Below are 24,050 nucleotides of genomic sequence, written 5' to 3'. Positions count from 1 at the left end.
AAAAGTTCTTAAAATGAAAAAACTAATATTAATAAAAAAACAAAAATACCACAAATAAGTTTTCTTGTTTTAAAATTTCTATGTTTTGTATGATAATTTATTAATTTATATTATTTATATTTTAAATATATTTAAATCAAAATACATTCATATTTTATATTGTAATTATTTAATAATAATTTTTTAATTGTTATTTATTAATAAAATTAAACCTTACGAGTTTAAGATTTGAGTTTACAATACGAATTTACATTCTTATCATGAATTTATTTAAACTCATAAATTTAATAACCTTATATGTGAGAGTGAGATATTGTACAAGGCAATAACAATATTTCATAATGTATACCAAAGCTGTCTCGTGTGAGAAAGGTAAATTTGAATATGAATTTAACTTAATTTTTAGATGCATATTGTCTTATATGTTGTATTTGTTTAATTCTCATGAGTTTTGAAGTGCTCTTATTTATCTTCTAACATTATTACAAGTGATTATAGCAAATTTTACACAGTCATTTCCACTATCTAGCACACCAGTTTCTAATTATCTTCTATTGTTTTAACTTATACGTGAAGTCATGTAGAATTTTATTTATAACCTAATTTATTCTCATTCCTTCATTTTGTTAATTTTATAATCCATGATCTAACAATTTCTCATTCCATGGTCCCTTTTTTTAGATACATTTAATTATTTAGAGTACTCGACCATTTTTATGTCTAATTATCTATCTATATATACATGGAATACTAATATGTGTGTGTCTGTATTATCTAATCAACTAATGTTATTTTATATACATTTTGTTAATTAACTTATATGCATGGGGTGCATACTAGTTAACTTTTAACAGCAAAATATATATTTAATTATTTAACCTTATATAAAATTTTATTTTAATATCTTTATTTTGGAAAGCATGTTTTTTGTTCTGTAATTTTAATAATATTGTTAGTTTTATTAAAAATAAAGGTTCATATTAAACTTTTAAATGTTGACTAGATAATATTAAATATTGATAAAATATAACCAGCACTCGTAGCAGCAGATCTTGTGGTGCTGGCGTCCCCCACACCCACTGTGTTGCGTTTTATTTTTTCTGATAGTAATGAATGTTAGGCTGTTTGATGACAGCTTAGGCAGTTAGTGCTTTCTTTTCATTCCTGTTTGTTTCCATTAAAAACAAAAAAAATATCATTTGATGCTAAAAATACTAGACTTAAAAAAACTGAAAAAAGTATTTATAGAATTAAATTACTAAACTGAGACTTCATATTAAAATTAGAGGGTACGGAAGGTATTTTTTCCAATTCTAATTGGCTGGGAATATTATCTGTGCATATTCATTATTCAGTATTTTTCCGTGGGGTTGTTGCTCGGTCATTGTTTTTTTTTTTTTTCCGGGCTTAAGATGCCCAGTCATTGTTTAAGTGTCTAGACTCTGTATCTTGGGACATTGTCCGTCGGAACAGTCCGTCCCCTTCCGTTAAACGTTAACTGCTTCCTAAAAAAGCTAGTTTTTAACCCCTGCGCATTAAATTTTTGAAAAGATACCAATAAAAACAATGAGAAAAAAAATAATATCTTTCAAAATGTTTTGAAAAGGTTCAGTTTAATTCATAGTTTTCAAATTGTTAAAGCCAATTCAATTAAGGAAGATAAATAAAGTGCTACTGGGATCTTAAAATGAAACAATGTATGAAAAAAGGGAGCATTAGAGTAAATTACTCATGGCCCTCACAAATTCCCATGACTCAATCTGCGTAAAAAGAAAAAAAAAATCTGCATAAAAAAAAAGAGTGAATCACTCGTGAGAAATAACTTGAAAAAACAATTTATGGATAAAAAAGAGCATTATGTTATGAAATTAATCAAATAGAAAATAAGAAATATGAAGAAGAAATTGATGTAAGAGCATAGATAATTTCTTGTGGATTATTGTATATTTTAATACAAATAATTCATCATATTTATAGAGATGATCTTGCATTAAGGGTTACACAAATAATAATAACAAACAAAAGGATAGTCAATACTTGTGGTGGTAAGACTTTCATGAGAGAAGATGAAAAGGTGAGAGAAATGGACATTCACACTTTTAATATTCATAATACTTTCCCTGGATATCATTAAATGAGAATGTGTTTTGTTAAAAATTTCAATCAAGAAAAACTCAATAAAATAAAAATCTAGTAGGAGAAAAGAGTATATAATTCAGCTATATGTTATCTAACACTTCCTCTTTAAAAATCTTACTAAGAAGACTTAATGAGACAAAAACTTAGTTATGAAGAAAGAGTGCAACACATATTACTCCCTTGATGACAACATCACTTTTAAATCACTATATTTTAAGATAATGTGCTGATTTCTCAAATGTAACTGCTGTCGACATTTTTCAAAACATATATTGCTTGTGGTTGAATCATATTAGCTACATTGTCATCATATATATAATTTTTGAAAAAAAAATTAACACATCGTCAAGATATAATACTTTTCTTATAATATCATATATCTCTTTTAATATCTATTTGTTCACCAGAAACTTAGCCTTGCTAACAACATTATATCATATACAGTATTAACCAACTGTATAAATATTCATGAAATATATGATACTCTAGGACCAATCAAATTAGTATGGTCTTGCGGACAAAATAAATGTAGCATAATAATTTCATAACCACTAGCTATTAAATACTTAATCAGCAAATTGAACATAAATTTGAAATCAAATTCTCATTCTCAAGTTCTTTTGATCAAAACCTTTCATTTTCAATTCATATTTGCAAAGACAATGCGTGCATATTCTTAAACCATCTTAATCCGTACAAGCTTAAGAACTCACACATGTATATGTTAAATGATTTTCTTGGGATTTTTTTTTTATGCTCCTAGCATTTGAAGTCCTTTAAGGATTATCATGTAAATTTCATTGTTTAGCAAGTAATGTGCATAAACTATAATAATATTCAATAGATGCACACCATATTTCAATTTTATGTATTACTAAACAAATGATGTATACAAAAATCCACCACATGATAATATATTTAATTATCGTTATATTTTTGTGAAAATTTTTATTTTCACATAAATTTTCATTTTATCTCACAGTAACTTTACACTTAAGGTATTTTCACTATATAACCGTGATTTTCACACATTGAGAATGAATATGATTTTACTCACATCCAATTTTTTTTTCATTTGGCCAATCTTTTTTTATCTACTTTTCATAAAAAAATTGTATACAAAATTCTCATCTAATTATGTGATATTATTATCAAAATTATTATCAACAACTTTATATTTTTAATTTTATTTTTTCAGTTGTGATATTACTTTTTGAGATCTCTTTATTATTTTCAATACCTTAATCTCTTATGAGACTTTTTAAACCAACCAATCTTGACCTTCTTCTAAAGTGTTTGCCTTCTCAATATAATCATATTAATTATATGCTTATTTTTTACCAATATTTTTATATTAAAAATCAATTATTTAATCTCTCACGCTTCAGCCATGATTTATTTTCATTTATTCTAAACAAAGATTATAAATATCTAATCACATGACCAAGATTATCATGAATGCAATCATTCAATATTGTTTTCCAATATCAAATAATTAATGTCAAATTGACGATCATAGTCTATAATATATTAAAAAGAATTTCAGAATTAATTTTGAAATAAGAACATAGAAAGAATTTCAGAATTAATTGTGAAATAAGAACATAGAAATACAATAGCGCTTTACCAGATCAAAAAATATTCAACATGTATTTTATTAAAATGATGAAGTGAGCCTCAGCGTATCCGCAGCCATGCTGTCCACTGGTGGCTGACGCGTGGTTCTCATCAACCAATTCCATTTGAGTACCGTGCCAAGTTATTGAATTATTACTTTCCATTGAGAGTGAAAGAATAGCTAACCCATCGTCAAATAAACCATTGCACCTCGAATTTCAACGATAAGCAGTAGCGACAACAAGAAATATATAACATAAAGCAAATTTGGAAACGGTCTTCTTTTATCATCATTACTATAAAGGAGAATCCTGATATCAAAGAATTAGAGATCAAATCTTTTTTCTAAAAGCGCAACCTGGGCGAAGAAAGATAACATAAAAACGACATTCTATCCCCGCTTTCTTCTTTAAAATTATTGTCCAGCAAAATGACATTCTATCCGCACCAGCTATGGTTCTAAATCAATCTATTAACTCTTTTGCTAATATTTATTCCTTTTTAGAAAATTTGTAATTTAAAACTTATAGCTCACCTTTTCAGGAGTAGTAAAAATCTTAAAGATTATTTTTTTCATCATAATATTAAAAATAATTAGCATTGCACTTTCTTTCTTGATTGCTCATATATTTCCTTCTATTAAATGCAATGATATTTATTAAATGCAATGATATTTAAAGTACAATCGAATATTAAATATGAATTCATCTTTTAATAAAAATTTAAACTTTGATTCCTCATCTTATGAGAAAATGATTTTTTTTACTAGACCTAACCCCGATGGTAGCATGATATCACACTTTCATAAAATGATCTATGTCATACCGTAGATATCAAATTACAATAATTTATCTGTGCAATTGTCAAAACAATTTCTATGTTACATATCAATACATTTAACCTGGAAATACAATTCAACATAATCAACCTGGATAGTCGATATTGATATAAAATGCAAAATTTATGACAGCATTATGTTCATAGCGTGTCATTTACAAGTCGCGACGAGTGAACTACATCAACGCCAACAAGAAAGAGAAAAGAGAAACAAAAAGGAGAAGAAAATGAACCAAAAAAAAAAAAAATCGTTGTGTTGTATCACGAGATAACCCGAAAAGTTGCCCGGCCTAAAAATTAAAATAATAACCCACTTAGTTAAAATATAATTTCATTGATAGTCTAGTTCAAAGTCAATTTTCCTTTTTGCTTCTCAGATGAGTCTGCCTCACCTAGAAAGAACATCCGGGGCCTTCGCATCTCGTCATGTTTGGACAGTTCATAACAATCCATTCACATTCATCTCGTGAATCATCATAACATTAATTAAATATGTATTTGCAGTCCTAAAAATCAAGCCAAAATTTGAGATACAGAGCATTTGAAATCTAAAAAACTCCAGGTCTATAATTTTTATCCAACTGCCTGCAAAGTACAAACATAAAAGGGGATATATGAAACAGTTAAAACGTTTGCACCCAGTTCCAAGAAAATGATGTTAATTAACTTTTGTTTCATGTTATATATTGATGATTCCCTAAAATTAAAATACAGAGATAATTCTCAACACAAATATACTATGCATGTATCCGGTAACTGCAGAGAAACAGTAGTGAACTGTTGAATTTGCATATATTTTGTTCTGGAGGCCAAGGACCACACGTCTAGCAAGCAAACATTGGCAACAAAGTACCAAAAAAGGAAAAACACACAATGTACTAGAAACATTTGAAATAATTTCGAGCGAAACTAGAAAGGAAAGGAATAATTTGTATGTCTCTAGAAACTTCATGCGATATTAGTGCGGAGAATCCTGATCCACCGTCAAGGAGAACCCCAAGGCAAGGACCGCCAGTTTACTAAAAGAGAAAAGAGAGAACAAGACAGAAGGGACAAGGATTACTAATCGGAGAGGTGGTCTCTGAGCTAAAAGAGAAAAGGAAAAGTTAAATACCAGGAACCATCAATAATGGAGTACGTAGACATTGTATTCCACGACGGCGTCGCCGGTTTTGAGATCAAAGGTGTGGGTCTTGGCCTGAGCGTAGCCACGAGCGAACCGGAAAAGCCCACTACCGCCGACGATCGGCATCTCGCGAACCGTACTGAAAACCTTGTTCCGTCCCAACAAGCTCAGAGTACTACCATTATACTTCCCTTCCATGAACGCAAAGTTCATCACCATCAACAGCCCCACCTCGTCTTGGGCCGCCGACGCGTATATTCCCTGGGCCTTACCCACCAGCTTCGACACCCGCTCCGGCCCCGTCGTCAACGGGTCATCCACCATCGCCACCATTCCGAACGCCGTCAAGGAGGTGTTGGTCATGAGGGCCTCCGCCACCTTCACGGCGGTGGGGTTCCGTCCGCTGACGATGTCGTGGAAGTAGAAGTGAAGGTGGCTCAGCTTCTCCTTACGGAGGCCAAATGAAGATGGAGAGAGAGTCCGAAAGAAACCGGTGGGTTTTGCGGCGATGAGGGATGCAGAGAGGAAAATAAGAGCGAGGCAACTGAGGAGCGTGGAGAGTTTTCTCGCCATTGTTGGAGTTTTTCCGAAAGTCTTGATGAAGATTTCTTCTATTTATTTCTTCTTCGAAATGGGATAAATCTATACGGTGTGTGGATGTGAGAGTGTGTGTGTATTTTACCAGAATCTACGTGGTATATAGAATATTGAAATTGAAATGGAATGAGAGTATGAGATTTTATTAATGTTTTAAAAATCAAACTGAACTAATTAATTCAATAATTGAATTAAAAATCGGCTCTTAATTTTATTTGGTTGATTCTAAATTACTGGCTACAGGAGAACCAATCAATAACCAAAAAGACTAGTTAAAAATTGGATCGATTACCTTAAAAATCAAGCTAAATTAATTAAAAATTTAAAAATTAATTAAAACAAAGAACATCCAAAAACAATTAATATTAATTATATAGTTATCAATAATAAATTATTTTACCAAACATTTATTAATATTTTTTAAAAAATATAAATATTTACATGTATTTCTTATTTAATTATGATATATATAAATTAAAAATATATTAACTTAATATCAATCGATTTAGTCACAATTAAACTAATAAATCATGAATCAATAATTAGTTTGATTTAATGATCATTTCAATTTTTAAAACCTTAAAATTTTATACCAATCATAGAGCGGAGACCTTTGGCGTAATTGGAAAGTATCATTAACGACTTGGATTTACATTGTCAACGTTATTGACCAATAAATAAATAAATAAAGGGCTATTTCTTTAAAAATCACCCAGACCTCATCTGACCACGTGCGAATGAAAATTAGACTCGAGTGAAAATGGAATGCTTTGATTTTGATTTCGGGTAGCGCCAAAATAAGTTTTCCTGTAGATAAATCAAGACAAATATAAATGGCGGTGATTTAATTTCTAGGCATCAGTGCAACGAAGGAAAACATTTTATGCCGAATAAATGGGATAAATTTACAGGCATCATGCACGTACTTGTGGGCCTATGCACATCTAAAAGAACGAAATATCAATGAAATAATATATATGCCAGGGCCCTGGGGGGAGGCATCCTCACATCCGCTGATCTGCTGTCTGCTGCTACTTGTTTGTTAAGAGTTAAGACTAAAACTTGTAAATAAACTGCACGGACAAAAAAAAACTTGCAAATGACAAAAATATATTTTTTAATTAATTCCAGTCGTCGCATAATTGTGTATTAAACTATTAATTATGTGTGCGTGTGTTCTTTTTTCCTGCAGACGTGATTATATAACTGGAGAGGGTTTGTTTCTATCCAGTAACAGTTGCAGGTCAAGGTCAAAAAAAACATAAAAAACATTTTTTTTGGGTGGGGGGTGAGGGCATGGGATGAGAAGCTTGTAGCTAGGGGTAAGAAACAGGCAGATTTGACTCATAGAAATTCAGTTTTTAAACTAAATTTTTTAAAAAAATTTAATTTTTAAAACTCAATCTTTATTTAAAAGACTTAGGGTTGAGCTCATAAATCCTTTGTTATTATTTTTTATTTTTAAATTTTTTAAAAATTAAAAATTTTAATTATAAGATTTTATATATTTTTAAAATACAAATTATAATATAAAAAATTAAAAATACATAATAGAAAATAAAATCTCAAAATATAAACATATATATTAAAGTTGAAATTTAATTTAAAAATAAAATATTTTATTTTTTTAAAATTAAAATGAAAAGTGGCCTAAAAAGGAAGCCCAAACCTTTTTTTTTTTCCGCCTATCGAAACTGGGCTTCAAAACCTAATTTTTTAAAAAAAATAATATTTTTTAAATTCAAACTCTTATAATTAAATAGATGATCCATCAAGTTCGGTTTTTATTTCTAACTTTATTTGTAACTCAAAGCGACAGCAGTGCAGTCATAGACAAAGGGTAAAAAGAAAGAGAAGGATGAGTCAACCAAAGATGCAGACTGGGGCGTCAAAGAAGGAGGACTTGAAAATGCGGATTGCGTGGAAGAAGGCAAGAAGTCATAACAAGAATATCAGATAAACAAACGAAGGTTATTGGGTAGATAATCAAAACATTTAAGCGTGTCGTATAATAAGTCATAGAATTTGTGTAATCACCGGCAAGAACTTGCACGATTCGTTTTTTTTTTTTTTTATCAGCGGGTAGTGTTTAAAGGAGAGTGAAGAAGGAGCCCCCGAAAAAAGGGGAGGAGGAGAAAACAGTACATAAGTGGAAGCAAGGAGGTCGAAAGACCTTGTTTGACGGGGTACTTTGAATCCAAATTCAATCCGCCGTTCAGTTGAAGCCTTGAAGAAGGAATAGTAACAGTCGGGTGGTAACGCTGGCTGTGGGGCCCTTCGAACCACGTTTCAAGTATTGTTTGTGCTAGCTAGATTTTGACGCGTGCAATATTTTTTTACTTGCATGTGGGAATTGTACAAATTTATTTAAGATATTGTTAAGTATTTGTAAGGATTTTTATCATTTAAAGGGTAAGTATAAAATAAAAAAAATGAAAACTTTAAAATAATCTTTTTCCGTGTACTTGTAATATCTTTGAATTTAAGTTTTAAAAATATGTATTCTATTTTAGAATTTTTTTCCCAAATATATTAAAAATATAAATATTAATTTGTTTTTATTTTAAAATATGTTGCTCCCATGATGGATTTAAGAAGGCAGCACCTATATTTGTGTTATTCCTTCAATTGATGCAAGGAGAAACTTTGAAATTATTTTAAAGAATAAATTTCATGTAAAGTTCAATCCCATAATTAATCGAAGGAAAAAATTATTGTCTGGCAGATATTATCAGATTATCGCTATTTACTCTGACTGAGTTTCTAAGCAAAAATCCCTATTTTACAATCTAGTACCTTCATGCATATTAAAAATTATATTTTATCTATTTAAAAATAGAGGACATTTTTAATTAAATTTTATTTCTTAATAAAATAGTTACTTATTTTCAAACTAACTCTATCTTTTCATATTTATTTCTATTAAATACTCTATAATAAATATAAAGTCATTATTAATATAGGCACTTAAAAAAAATGATTACATTTCAAAAGACTAAAAATATCCTACATTTTTAAACATCTAACTCCTTAACATTTTTTAATGGAGAGAGTAAATTTTTTAATTGAGCATACCATGCAAAATAAAATTAGCTTATTTTCTTTAAGAATTTTTTGGTCCATGCATTGTTAAAAAACATATGTTATAATGACACGTACACTATAATATATTTTATAATAATATTTACAAATCATAATTATAGCCAACGGTCCAAAAATACATGAACAGTGATTTTAAATCAAGCAAGTATAATAACCAACATTATAATACTATTTATTAATCACATATATGCTTATAATAGTAAAAACAACGACTAGAAAAAGTTTAGAACTAGGAGGTGTGCAATGAAAAATAAATTCATCAACCTCGTAAGATTAAATTTGAAGTACATGATTGTAATATTTTCAATAGATTCCCAAGTTATAGTGTGCTGGTATATATCAATAGTAAATTTGTCTTCTTACACATATTAAGAACATCGACAACAATTATTTTTATTTTCAGGTGTATTATTTTATAATTTGTTATTTTTGCGTATATGAAAAATATAATAAAAAGTTTGTTATCTTGTGATACGTTATTCTCACATAAATTAAAATTTAAACAACAATATATTCTACTCTATATTTTTTTATTCTGAAATAAAATTACATTTTATAAGTTAAACTTTGAAATTTGTGTATTATTGTACATAAACTAAAATTTAAATAAATGGTTATATTTTAAATTTTTTCTCTATTGAAAACATAAATAATATCCCTGGTATATTACAAATTGGATGTACAATCATCAAAGTTGATATCCATAAATTTCAACGAAATTTTCTATTTTAAATTTTTTTTCATTTTATCATTTTTCATAAAATATAAAATTTTTTATTTCTTTCTTAAAAAGGCACATAGATTTATAGATATTAACTTTAGAGGATTTAAATATTAACAATTATATATATAATTTTTTTACATGTCTATATTAAAAATATAAAAAATAAGTTATTATTTCTAAATATGTCATTCTCGTATAAATTAAAATTTAAAAAATAAAAAATTCTTGTTATTTAACTTTGTATTTTATAGTACAATTTATTATTTTATGCACATACAAAATACAAGCAACAAATAATGTATCTCATACTTATCATCTTTACTATAAATCTTATACCTACTATTTATTTATTTTACTACGAAACCCACGACATTTTGACAAAAAAAATATTTTTTTAAAAAAATTGTTACTCGTCAACAAATTGTAGATGTACGGTAATGATAATATGTAAATCAACAGTACAACAATATGCTTTACACACATATATATCGATAGATCAAAACAAGTTGTTGAATTATTCTATTTATTTTAAGACATTAAAAATATTTTAATTATACTCTTATTATTTTATTTATGTATTTTGTGCAATCTCATCATACCATTTTCAAGTTATAAAAATGCTGTTTAAGTTATAGAAATAAAAATGGAATATCATTTAATATTTCGACTATAACCATTGCACCTTATAAATTGGATAAGTTTCTATTTTTAGAAAGTACCTTGTACATGAAATCAGAGGAAGTCTAAAATTTGAGAAATAAATTATTCACATTAAAAACATAGCTTGTATTAATATATTGAGATTAAATTATATTTTTAGTCCTATAATTTTATATAAAATTTTAATCTAGTCTTTTAAGTTTATAAAGTACTCCCTCTATTAAAAAACATAAGTCATTTTTTAAAGAGTTGGATGTTAAAAAATGTAAGGCATATTTATAGTGACTTTATATTTATTGTAGAGTGTTTAACAAGAATAAATATAAAAAGATAGGGTTAGTTTAAAAAATTAATTAATTTATTAAGGGATAATATTCAGTTAAAAATATCTTATATTTTTAAATGAAAGGAATATTTTTTTAGTTATTTAACCTTAATATCACTGGTTTCATGTGATTCTTTTTTGTATCAGTCATTGCTATTTTAAAAAAAATAAATTTAATACATCAACATTTGATAATATTTTGTTAATACTTGAAAGTTTAATAGAAAAATTTGTTAGAATAAAAATAATATTTTTAGGATTAAAATACTAAAAAAATTCTTTATAAATTTAAGAGATTAAAATAAAATACTGTGTAAAGTTAAATGGTTAAATGTATACTTGATCCATATATTAATTATTCAATTTAAAAAACTCAGAAAAATTCAGCCAATTATATGGATTTTTCGCAACAAGATATCATGAAAACGATTTTTTGAATTAAATTAAATTAATATCTTGATTTTTAAATTTAAACTATACAAAAAGTGCGTAACTTTTTAAAATCATGTCATTCATAAAACTTTCACCCAAATTTTTTATACAGTTCAAGAACATTATCTGATCATTGCCTTGAAACAGTTTTTCCTGTTACACACACACACACAATATTTTCATGATTTTAATGAAACTCGAAAAATGTTTAATTTAGAGGAAGCAAATCTCTCTAGTCTTTTTTTTTTTGGCCAACAAATACTTTCATTCCAAACTTAGAAACCGAAAAACGTGCAAAAACAGCGCAAAAGAACAAAGCGAAGCTACAGCAAAGCAAAAGCAAAAGCACAAAACAAACAGGAAAGCAACAACAAATCAACAAAAAGCAGAACAGCAACAGTGAGGGAATCAGCCGCCATCATCGGAGACAGCAGAGGAGTTCAAAGCAAATCCTCTCGCAGTCTCAAGGTCCAAGATTTCCATCTGTAGTATTTTTGTGAATTTAAACGCAATTCGGTCATTTTTTGCTATATATTGGATTTTCAGTCTGAACATTTTTGTATACAAAACTCATGCTGTATTAATTTTATTAAGGCAGGATCAAGGTTGACTATGACGCCATGACCCGTGCGACTGACAGCGTATATGTCAGCTTGTCAAGGGTCGAATCCGGAAAATGGCGCGCTATAGGCAATGCAGAAGAGACGGTGGCGTGTGCACCTGCCAACAGCAGTGACGTCGTTGGTGAGAATTGCCCGCGTGTTACAGCTCCAGGTTGTTATTTTGTCGATAACTACCTCGATAGTTTTGCATCGATGTGTTATGAGGAGAGAGTTGCATCTTCCATCTACGTGTCAAACGGGGAACGGCTATGGTCACTGAGCTTATGGAGTTCAAAAGGCTGATCCTACTTGGGCGTTTCCATCACATGACATTGGGTTGGGCCCAACTTTAGCAACGATGGGCCTGGGTTTGAAACACATATCTAGAAACAATTTTCTGAGACGGGAGGTCTTTACTTTGGGCCTGTTTGGATACCCTTTTAAAATTAATTTTGGGTTTAAAATTATGGTTTTAAAAATTTTTATCCAAACACCCCAATTTTCCCAAATTTCATTTAGTTTGCAAAACTCCATTTGGAATAAGCTAAAATTTGTTCCATTTTGAAAAATCAATATCATAATCAATTTTTGAAAATTTATCCAAACACCATCACATTTTAATAATCAATTTTTTCCAATTAAAATCCAAACACACCCTTTGTTGTATTTGCCAACGCAAGTGGAGATATCACTCTTTTCTTTTCTTTCCTTCTTCTTCGGCACGTGATACGAAATAAACAGGAGGAAAATGAACAGGCTTCTCTATTGTTGGTGTGACTGGGCTGACTGAGTATGGCTTGATGAGAATCCCCCCCCCCCAAACAAAAAAAAAAATCCGGTTCGGATCTCCTGGATGCCAGAATCTATAAGGCAGGTGATGTTAGTTTGTTAAGCCCTGCAACATGAGGGTGAGTTTTATGAACCGGGTTCTTAACCTGCCATTTTCCTTACAATTCTTTGCATGCATTTATAGTTATAAAGGTGTTGGTCAACTTTGTGCTTAATGTTTTATTTCTTGAATGACAAGAAACTGTTTCACTGGCAAAAAGGGGGAAAAAAGACATGGACTCAGAAAAATTACAATCGATTAAGACATTTTTTGTTTCAAGTAACAATTTTAGTTATAATAATTCTGAGAGTGTTGCCTAATGTACATACATGGAATAGTTTTTGTGTGTTGCTATTAATACCTGCTTTAAACAATAAATGCTTGGTAATGTTTGAAAATTGTTTTCTAAAGTATAACAGGCAATAGTTTTAAAGTGTTATGATGATAAAATTGTCATATAGACAACATAAAAGATCACTACCTATAATGATACTTTCATGACAACATTTTAAAATTGTTTTCTATTGCAACAAAAAGATAAATATTGCTTATAAATCTTGTTTTTGGTAACATTTAACAATTGTTGCCTACAGCTTTCTACTAACAAAAAAATATTTTCATTTTGATAACTTATCTATATTATTTTATTTGTTTGTTTATTTTTATTTTCTTAAAATTAAAAAAATTTAAAATTTAATTGAACAGTTATCTTCTCACACGTGCGTGTATAATATTTTTGCATTATAATAACTAAAAAGTCGTGTTAGAATAGTGATTAAAGTTATTTCATCATTTTAGGTGAATCAGGGTTCAAATCCCAATTGAAGAAAGAAATATAAAATTTAACTATTTAGTGTTTTTACAACAATTCTTAAGTATTGTCTGTGCTTATATACTATGCAATAGGCAAAAACTATTACTCATTTTAGCACCTCAAGACCTTGCCTATTGTCTTACTATAGGGAATGATTTTATAATTTGTGACCTAAAATATGAAAAAAAATTATTTTCTTAGACTATAGGTAACGCGGGCAAGTTCCACATGCCTGTACTTATATGCAACGGTTTTGCATCCTGTAGCAACAATTCTTGGTCACTGCCACAAACAAAATGTCCTAGTAATCGAGGAGTCAAACAAGATGTATATAAAGCACATGTCCTTCTCTAACACTGTCTGCAATATAGACGGATTCCTTCCTTTAATTTTTTATTAATCAACCCTCCAACAAGGAGGATTGCAATACACGAATCCGTGCTTTAAAGTTGAAATCTTAAGATGAGAAGAGAAAGAAGGGAGGATAACAAAGTAGGATGTACACATGTGTGAGCATGTGTGTGTGAGATAGACATAGACATTATAGTCCACGGCAGCATTCCCCGTTGTAAAATTGAAGATGTGAGTGTGGGTGTAAGCATGGCCATAGGCAAACCGGAAAAGCCCATTTGCACCCACAATTGGCATTTCTGTCACATTTGAAGCCACGGCATCATGCCCCAAAATGCTCAAATTGCTTCCATTGTATTTGCCATCGTTGAAATGGAAGGTCAACGCCATCAAATATGCCAACTCGCTCTGTGATGCAAATGCGTATTTCCTTGTGCTCTTCTCCTCGTCCTCGAACTCAGCTCTGGCCCCTCCATCAAGGGGTTGTCATCATCATCATTGCTTTAGATTGCATCTTTAAAGCGTCGGTGGTTAGAGCCTTCGCCACTCTCATGGCTGTTCGATTGGGTTTGCTCTGGTTGTCATGAAGGTAAAAGTAGAAGTGGCTTAATTTGTCCCGCTTTAGTCCTACTTTGGTCAGCGAAATGCTTCATGAGAACTCATGATCTTTTACATCTATCAGGTCCCGAAACAAGAGAAGGAGAAAGAAAATAAAGCAAGAAGAGGAGGGGAGGAGTTTTTTGAGTGACTCCACTACAATGATCTTAAAGGATTCAAGAGCTGGCTCTTATTATGGTGACTACGCTACTTGCACTAGTTTCGTCACCTTCTTGCTGTTTTTTTTTTTTAAACTAGAAAATGGATCAACACATCAAAAAATACATGCAACCCAGTCTAAAGCCAGAGAACATAATTTGTTATCATCCATCGCCTTAAGACAAAAAAGTGGGGGATGATCAAAGATATTCCATCATAGACTGGTGCTAGCATTAGTCGCTACCTGCATTGCTTTCACTGTCTCCTCGTAGGTTTTGTACATACAAGTGAAGCTGGACTTTACGTGCATCTGAATGGTAGCGTGTATTTTGGGTCTATTTTTTATAAATAGAAAACTACAAATTTAAGACTTTGGCAATTATATATATAAACTTAGAATATTATCTCGCAATGAAAATTTTTTTGGTCAAAATGACAAAACAATTCAAAATTCACAACTTTTAATTATTTGATAATGTGACGGCTTGTTTAGGTGACGGGAAACTCTGCTACTCATAATGGAGAAAGAGAGAGATAATTGCATTCACATTGTGGGATAAGTTTTTTAATTCACTCTACTAATTGGAATGATCTCTTATCATGAATAATGCATAAAAAGTTAAAAACGTCAGTGACAAGTAACATTATAATAGTATATTTTGGTATGATAATTAATTAAGAATTTGTTTTGATCTTAAATGTAAAATTTTAATACCCTCTATTTCCTGAATTTTTAACTTTTTTTTAATACTCATACAGTTAGATTTTTGCATGATGTGTGCATTTTATCAGAAATATTCAAATGTAAGTGATTAAAAAACAATATTTTGAAAAGCCAGCACAAATTTTTTATTTACGAGAATTAAAAGTAATTCTTGTAGTTAAAATCAGATGGAGTTTTGTGAAATTGATAAAAAGTTGGATAGCGTCACGAACCCCCACCATCTTAGAGCTGATTGTTTGGGGTGGGAAGGACCAGATGCCATAAAGAAAATATCACGAAGGGATGTACAAGAGACGCAAAGAAAACGCCATAAAGAAAAAGTCTCCTTCAAATACAACAAAATGGCTTAAATAGCACCGTTTGGTGTCGACATTCTAACATACAGTGACCACCTCCTTGCTTTTCAACCTTGCTAGATAGGATTATAATATAATTTTGATTTATATATAAAATTTATTTCTTATCTGTTTGTTACCCCGCAACTCAAATGGAAGACAAGGGGAAAAAGGGAACAGTTTTTTTGGGAACTTGAACTGTACAAGTGAATTGGATATAAAAATATCAACAAGATAGGAAATACTAACCTTGTACTTATAAAATGAAGTATATAGATTGTTCAACAACAAAACACGCATGAACCAGCGTTTTCACGAGGCCTGAGTCATATTTTTACCAATTTGGTGAAAGTCTGTTTGCAATCATGAGAAGAGATGTTACTTAATATTAGTGACATTATGCAGCTGGACAAATAAAGTGATATATTTCTTTTCTTTTAATCATTATTTAGCAGTGTAAACTGATGGATTATTTCCACACTGGTCCTAAACAGGGTCAAAGTCACGAAGCCAAATTTATAAGGAAAAGGGGCAAATAGTAAGTTACCGCCCGCCCCCGCAAAATGGTGTACTGATATATATACTTGTCAAAGCACGAGGAATGATACAGGAAGTCAAATTGAGAGCAACATGCTATAAAAGATGCCGATGAGAAGATTGGATTGAATGTTAAAGCAGGTATTGATCTTAAACAGGTGAACGATGTGTTGAGAGAATTTATAGAGAGACGATGAGCGATCTTCTACATGTCGTTGCCGTTGGCACATAACAGGTCATTTCTCGCTTGTTGCACCCCTGGTTCTGCTCCCAATGATCGTCCCTTTTCAGTCCTTCAAAGTCTGTAAGATCATAATCTTCTTTTTCCTTGATCGACTATCAAAGGCATCTGTGTTGTTTAGCTTCACTCCAATCCTCTTCGTCTCTCTTTCATTTCCAAGGCATTGGCGCGTGTGATTTGGTCATGTTTGTCAACAATGAAATTTTGAGCTGTTCATTTCGTGTTATACCATGAAGGATTATGCTTGACTCCCCAGTCAATTCCAAAATACTAAAAAGTAAAAACTCTTTTAAGAGCAAAGTAAAATTCGGTGGTAAAAAAAAAACAAAGTACAATTCTGGAGCATTTATGATTTTTTATTTTGGTGGAAGGCACAGAAGCCCACCAGCAAACTATCTAATAGATTGATAATGACTAGGGCTAGAGCCAAAAAATAAAGCAAAGTGACTAGAATGTCCAAAAAAATTGTCAATCTTCCACATACAACAAAATAGGAATAATAATGGATAGGGCTATAAGTGCAGCAGGGGCTTGAGTTTCAGCAAGCGACAGCCACTTTGCTTCTTGACCTTTTCCTCTAGAAGATTAAAATCAAGATTACTTTATCGTCTACCTGGACCACCTGTGTCATCCCATAAGTAAGGGCGATTTTTTGGCTGCCAAGCCAAGTTTACCCAGTTCAGTTCAGGGCAAACCAGTGTAGAGAAATTATAAATCCACCCATGATAATTTCAAAACACACGTTACGTTTTCAGCTAAAGATCAAAACTCAGATAACAGGCGAGACGAATCAAACCAAATATACACACATGTATCCTTGTCCAAGATGATTTGCGGCACAAGGACTCATCTGTTGGACTTCAAATATCAGAAGAGTATGGCTTTCACAGTGCAAATGGCATGAACAGTAGGGAAATAATGAAGAAAAAGGATCAGTAATGGAGTACATATACATCATACTTTAAAACAGCGCGAGCAGCCCGTGCTTCGGCATCGAAGGTGTGAGTGCGGGCCTGAACGTACCTGCAAGCCAACCGGAAAAGCTCACTCCCACCCACAATCGGCATTGCTCTCGCCCAAAAGAAGAAGAAGAGACTGAAGGAAGGGGGGAGGCGCTTTTCCAGTGACCCATCCACGTCGACTTTAGAGGATGCGGTGGCCATTCTGAACTCTCGTTTCTTTTTTTCTCAGAAGAGCTTTCTTGGACTTTAGTTTCTAACTTACTACATGCCATGGTCAGCTGCTTTAAAGGGACTTTTCCCCCTAAAAGAATATCATTCAAATCTAAGAAGAATTATTAGCGTTTTCAAAACATTATAAAATTATTATACAAGATTAAGAACCCAACTGATAATGTTGGCCACACAGAGAGAGAGAGAGAGAGAGAGAGAGAGTAAATTTTATTGTAAAATAAAAAAATAATATATATATCGACCTTGCCACTAGCGCGTAATTCGTAAGTGATAATGCAAAAAGTAATGTTAAATAGGTTCCTATAAATTTTAGGATAAATTTCTTATTTCATGGTACTCTTTTATTATTTATCTATTTCAATAAATTTTATTTGTCATTTTCTATTTTTTAAAAAATGGTTGGCAATCCATCAAATCCTACTCTATCATTGATATAAAATAATTAAATGATTTAAATTTTCAGATATGTGTTAATTATTTCTGTGAAGCCTGACTTTTTTTAAAAAATAATATCTTATATTTTATAAAAAATGATAAAAAATACTAAAAAAAGAAAATTTCAAAGAAATTCACAGACACTGATTCTAGAATGTTTAAACCTTAAAACGAGAATAAATTGATCATAAACTATATTATTTATACAGAACAAGTCATTTTCTTATTTTTTTTTTATAGGAAGCACAAATCATTTCTCAAATTAGATGCAATACATTCAAATATATTCTGATTAAAAAATAAAAAGTGTCGTAGGTTTGATTTGTTTGTGTATTTTCCAAAAGTGCCGGTATATTAAGAAAAGGGCAAAAAAGTAATAGCGCTTTTTAGGTTATGGGCCCATGGTTTTGTGCTTCGTAACAAGAGGCCCATCTGATTGGGCTAGAAGTATTCTGAACCAACGAATAAGCCCATCTTTGCTTAAAGTGCCCATGCCAATAAGGGCCGAAGCGGAAACAAAACCCTAGACGTAGGTTTCCATTTGCCAGCTATAAACGAAGCCAAACACAGCGCGGGAGAAGAGCGGTTGCCTCAGCTGCACAGCACTTCACTTCAACTTCGCAGAGAAACCCTAGTATTATCTGAAGATGCCGGCTGGGCATGGTTTAAGATCTCGAACCAGGGACTCGTTCTCTAGGCCATTCAGGAAGAAGGGTACTATAGCACTGACAACCTACCTAAGAACTTACAAAATCGGCGACTACGTAGATATCAAGGTTAATGGTGCGGTCCACAAAGGTATGCCTCACAAGTTTTACCATGGACGCACCGGCCGTGTCTGGAACGTAACTAAGCGTGCAATCGGTGTCGAGGTGAACAAGCAGGTACAAAGCTCTCTGATTACTGTTCTCTGTAATTTGGTTTTGGTTTGGGGTTACCCGTTATTAAAAATCAATACAAACATATTTTGAGTTTTGTGTAATAGCATCCCGTGTATCTATTTCCGTGTCCAGAAATAGTTAAGGTGATGGGTACTTTTGTTGCGGAACTCTCTTTGATTACATGTTCTTTTGCGGGGGCCAGATGTCCTTGGTATGATTAATATGGTGTACTGAATTTTCAATTTTCATTCCGTTCGCACAAGGTTGTAGTTGTTTCGATTTTGTGTGATATGTCAAACAAATTTTTAACAAATTGATTGCTTTACGGCATTTGATTTCACGATGTTTATTAATGTATCATGTAATATACACAGATAATTTAGAAAACATGGCGTTGACTGTCATTGCGTTCTAATTGATATTATGGGAATGTAATGTTATAAAATTGAGATTTTTTTGAAAATGGCTACTGGGAGCCACCGTTGCTGAGATTGTTGTTGCTAGTTGCTTCAGTCTGTTTCCTTGTGTTGTTAGCTTTTGTCAAGCTTATTCGTTTTGATGATTTATCAAAATCTTACATAGATAGAATATAGAAATTTTCGGCTTTAACAGTTTCTATTGTCCTAGACGACTTGCTAGTGTTTCTGTTTCTTGATTCCCAACCTTGGTGAATTGGTGGAATAATTCAAAAGAGAAAGTAGTCCCTTTCAGTGTTTGTGTTGCAATCCCATCTGCCTTCTAAATTCCTGTTATTCGCATTCTTGTTTTTCATGAAATCATATGTACTTCCTCTTATCATCTGATTATTCTCTAATTCCTGCTTGTCTTCCTGCCATTTCTTCTGGGTTAGTAAACTAACTCTTCTTTGTAATTTTAATTGACATAAATGTTCATAATCCAGGTCGGGAACAGGATTATCAGAAAGAGAATTCATGTGCGTGTAGAGCATGTGATGCCCTCAAGGTGCACTGAAGAGTTCCGCCTGAGGAAAATTCAGAACGATAAGAAGAAGGCCGAAGCAAAGGCCAGGGGAGAGGTCATCAGCACCAAGAGGCAGCCCGTGGGTCCTAAGCCTGGTTTCATGGTTGAAGGCGCTACATTGGAGACCGTAACCCCCATTCCATATGACGTCGTCAACGATCTTAAAGGCGGTTACTAGGTTGAACGCGTGTTGTTGTATTGTTTGATGGACTGCGTGGCTTTATTTGGATTTGAATCCGAGTTTTTTTGCCGTTAGACTCTCATTTTTGTCCTATTTGATTCTAAATACAGAAAATGCGTTCTTATATATTTCCATATACTCGTCACAGTGTTCTATCACACACACACACACGCTTGAGGCACCGTATCATGAAGCTTGGACCCGCGTTATGGGACTTCCCCTAAACCTATTTTCAGACTCTGTTACAGGTTGGTGCTTGCTGCCTTCTAAACAATGTACAGGATACAGCTAAATAAATAGGTGGCTCTCGAACTTCACGAAATCTGATGTGCCCATTGTTATAGGATATGGCCGACGAATAAATATAACTAGATTTCATATTATATGCACAATGTGTATGCGCGCGCGCACATATATATGTTCAGGAAAAATGTATATTTTTTAATAATATATATACATATATACATATATATATATATATATATATTGGATTGGATATGCTTGACGGTATGAGTGAATTAATAAAAGATTCGGAGGTTTGGTTGGGTGGCTAAAGACCAGCCTGTGTAAGCAGAAAACCAAACAATGTGCTCGTGAAGTGCTGAAGTAGTAGTGAATTTACATGCTCTCTCTCAAATTTCACTGAAAGGTTTCAGAAGTGAATTGAAAAAGAAAACAAGATACGTGTGGCGGTTCTGCCGAAACTGTGGTTTGCCTTTTTGGTTTAGTCTATATCAAGTGTCAACCTATCTTGAGAATATCAAGGTACCTTCCTTCCCTCCGCTAAACATAGCGTGTACTTGTAGACAGACATAGAAGCACCAATTTGAGAAGAAAGCGGGACGACGAATGAGAGTTTACGCGTCCATGGAAACACCTTCTTCTATGCTCCCTCATCTTCTGCTCCTCCTTGTTTTCTCAGGTAATTATTCTCTTCACTTCAATCCTACCATCTATCTTGTATCTTAAATCGAATGGATCAAATTTTAGCATAAGCATAGACTAAATTGAAGTACATCCATTCCTTCCTTCCTTCCTTCCTTATTTTCTCGAGAACGATTATATCTATTATCTAAGTGAACTCATATATGTACTGGTCATTATTAGGGCAGGTGGATTGGCCTCCAATTCGGTGGTGCAAAGCGGCGCTGACGCAGCGAGAATCCCTGAACATAGTTGCCATGAGCTGCTTCACTTGAGCAATTGTGACAATCAGAAATGCTCTCTAGAGTGCTCTAAACATCCCAACGGCGTCGGACAATGCAAGGTCACCACCTGCTTTTGCACCTACTTTTGCAAAGATCCCCCTCTCTAATCCTGCTCTCTTCTTCCAATCTGGCTTGCTCGCTCTTCTTTTTACAACTGATATAGCTCATGGAACTGTAAGAAATGAACCGTATGAAAACTGAAAAGAGCTGGATTGAACCTGCTTTTATATGTCGATGTAATGTTAGCTAAATATTAATAAAGGTACTACTATTTTCACAAGATGGATCATCCCGAGCATAACATATAAAGCAGCATGTGGAAAGGCTGAATTCACATGCTATACTATGTTTGATACATCGCTTAGCCTAGCTATTGTAGCCATCATGGTAGACTTGGGACATGTGAAGCAACCTGGGGCAGATACTCAAAGGCCAAGATGGGGTCGTGATTAGTGAAATTCGTAATAATGGCTGCTTGCTGGTTTATAACGCAGGTCAAGTTAGACGATTCAGTTCATTCAGCTCGAAGGCCTTCTTAGATTTTTGACTGCATTAGGACGGGTTGTTTTGGATTCCTGACATTTTCCCAGCTTAGCTGAGTATTTCTTTTCTTTGTTTTTTTTTTTTTGGGGGTTATAAGCTCAGCTGTATATTTTAATTCACAAATCCGTAGGTGTTTTCTCGTTCTATTCCTAAATTTTCTCCCGGGAAAAGTTCACGGGTTCGTGATATCATTCCGTTGATTTCGGCCATGAGAGACTCCAGTTCAATCCTACTACTAATTAGTGATGAGTCCGACTTGGCATCAGGATCTGCGATCGCTTTCTAGATTATAACTGAGTTATATGTGAGGAATTTTTTTGTTACGATTGCGATTTGCGATAGCTGTAGGGGTGAATGATTTTTTTTTTTTTTGGTAAAAAGTGGTGAATGAATTTGACGGTGATCAAGTATTGGACTGATGACTAAATTTTAGTAATATCAAACAATTAATATTGTTTAGTTGAGAGGAAAATCCGCAGATCCTTTTGAGATGCTGTGGCTTTACACAAAAAGTTCCAAAAAAAAAAGTAATCTGCAATATAATTCAAAATTAATTTTATACTGATACTGTGTAAATAACTTAATGTTATATTTGAATGTATATAGATTTAAATTTGGATTTGATGTAAATTCAAATTCAAATCCCACCTCAATTTTTTTATAATTTAAAATGCTTTCTAAATTTCTATTATTTTAAATTTTACCTCAATTTTTTTATAATTTGACCGGCCCATCACAGATGCTGAAAGGCATCAGATTACTAGCGATGACTAGGACTAGACTATTGCCATTGTTGCTGTGATAGAACAGTCAACTTCCACAAGGATCGAGTGACCAACGATGATCGAGATCGGAGTGTAAGCGATGACTAGGATTAGACAGCCGGTTCGACTGGGATTGGAGTGCAAGCAACTACCTAGATCGAACAGCCAACTTCCACCGGGGTTAGAGTGCAGACAATGACCCTAACTAGAAGGTCAACTTCCACCGATAAACCTATGTGAGAACTCATTTGGTAAAAACTCTGTGGAAATGGTAGATCCTGAAAAGAATTAATTTTTCCTCCTTTGACAAGCACTTCATGAGAGACTAAATACTAACTCAGAGCCAATCTTGGGCTTTCACCCACTGGTGGATGCCCCTTTGAGTGTCATGGTGAGGAGAGTGTCATACATGTTATTTGTGATTGCTAAATTGCTTAGGATTTCTAAAAGCATTTGATTTCGACTAACCATTACTCTACTTTCTTTCAATGTAACTTGCAGGTTTGGTTTAACTGGAACTCCAAGCACAATTCAGCTAGCAATACCTTCTCTAAATGGCCTCAGATGAGAATATTTGGATTGGGATGCTGGCTACTGTGGAAAAATAGGTGTAAAGCCATTTTTGAATGACTAAGACTCACCGCCTAAGAGCTAGTTCATAGCTGCCTCTTTTACATTCGCGAACATGTTGCTTCTGGGAATCTTAAACATGTTGCTTTTTCCAATCTCACTGCAACAGAAAATACTTGGATGCCATCACTGGAAAATGCTGGAAGAGTTGACGTGGACATTTCAATATCACCTTGGAAGAATGCCTCATGTGGTGGTTTGATTCGAAACAATAAAGGTGAATAGATCTGTGGATTTACATGTGCATTAGGAGATATTCTGATCGTGTTTGCAGAAATGATGGCCATCAAAATTGGACTTGAGGTTGCCTACCAATTTGGATTTAACAGAATTATTTTATACTCTGACTCACTGAATGCCATTAAGATACTACGAGACTATGTAGTGGAATTGAGGTTGCCTACCAATTTGCTGCAATGTGCTAATTATTTGGCAAAACATAGCCATCAGACCGATACAACAGTTGAATTCCTACATATAATACCA

At 32.5% G+C, this 24,050-nt stretch overlaps 3 protein-coding genes across 3 annotated transcripts; 2 read left to right on the top strand and 1 right to left on the bottom strand.

Moving 5' to 3' along the window:
• Window positions 1–5,350: 5,350 nt before the first annotated feature.
• Window positions 5,351–6,342, bottom strand: LOC129289140 (dirigent protein 22-like). Its single transcript, XM_054925951.1, has 2 exons — window positions 5,708–6,342; window positions 5,351–5,612 (listed from the first exon to the last, which is right to left on the bottom strand). The coding sequence occupies exon 1, from the start codon at window positions 6,290–6,292 to the stop codon at window positions 5,717–5,719; it is 576 nt and encodes a 191-aa protein (XP_054781926.1). The 5' UTR covers window positions 6,293–6,342; the 3' UTR covers window positions 5,351–5,612; window positions 5,708–5,716.
• Window positions 6,343–18,934: 12,592 nt separating this feature from the next.
• Window positions 18,935–20,547, top strand: LOC129304249 (60S ribosomal protein L21-2-like). The gene is made up of 2 exons (XM_054943951.1): window positions 18,935–19,260; window positions 20,159–20,547. Exons 1-2 carry the CDS (start codon window positions 19,024–19,026, stop codon window positions 20,414–20,416), a joined length of 495 nt encoding a protein of 164 aa, XP_054799926.1. The 5' UTR covers window positions 18,935–19,023; the 3' UTR covers window positions 20,417–20,547.
• Window positions 20,548–21,225: 678 nt separating this feature from the next.
• On the top strand, window positions 21,226–21,907 carry LOC129304259 (putative defensin-like protein 128). The gene is made up of 2 exons (XM_054943960.1): window positions 21,226–21,341; window positions 21,532–21,907. The coding sequence occupies exons 1-2, from the start codon at window positions 21,269–21,271 to the stop codon at window positions 21,732–21,734; spliced, it is 276 nt and encodes a 91-aa protein (XP_054799935.1). The 5' UTR covers window positions 21,226–21,268; the 3' UTR covers window positions 21,735–21,907.
• Window positions 21,908–24,050: the final 2,143 nt, after the last annotated feature.

The sequence above is a fragment of the Prosopis cineraria genome, unplaced genomic scaffold (genome assembly GCF_029017545.1).
Source record: "Prosopis cineraria cultivar Desert tree isolate PC_DT_omini unplaced genomic scaffold, ASM2901754v1 PC1, whole genome shotgun sequence".
NCBI lineage: Eukaryota > Viridiplantae > Streptophyta > Magnoliopsida > Fabales > Fabaceae > Prosopis > Prosopis cineraria.
This window is presented reverse-complemented; position numbering and strand designations above follow the sequence as displayed.

Excerpts from the sequence above, each read along its gene's own strand:
- LOC129289140 (XM_054925951.1), bottom strand. The coding sequence starts at position 6,292 with ATGGCGAGAAAACTCTCCACGCTCCTCAGTTGCCTCGCTCTTATTTTC.
- LOC129304249 (XM_054943951.1), top strand. The coding sequence starts at position 19,024 with ATGCCGGCTGGGCATGGTTTAAGATCTCGAACCAGGGACTCGTTCTCT. Across the intron at positions 19,261-20,158 it reads GTGTCGAGGTGAACAAGCAG|GTCGGGAACAGGATTATCAG; the intron begins GTACAAAGCTCT and ends TTCATAATCCAG.
- LOC129304259 (XM_054943960.1), top strand. The coding sequence starts at position 21,269 with ATGAGAGTTTACGCGTCCATGGAAACACCTTCTTCTATGCTCCCTCAT. Across the intron at positions 21,342-21,531 it reads GCTCCTCCTTGTTTTCTCAG|GTGGATTGGCCTCCAATTCG; the intron begins GTAATTATTCTC and ends TTATTAGGGCAG.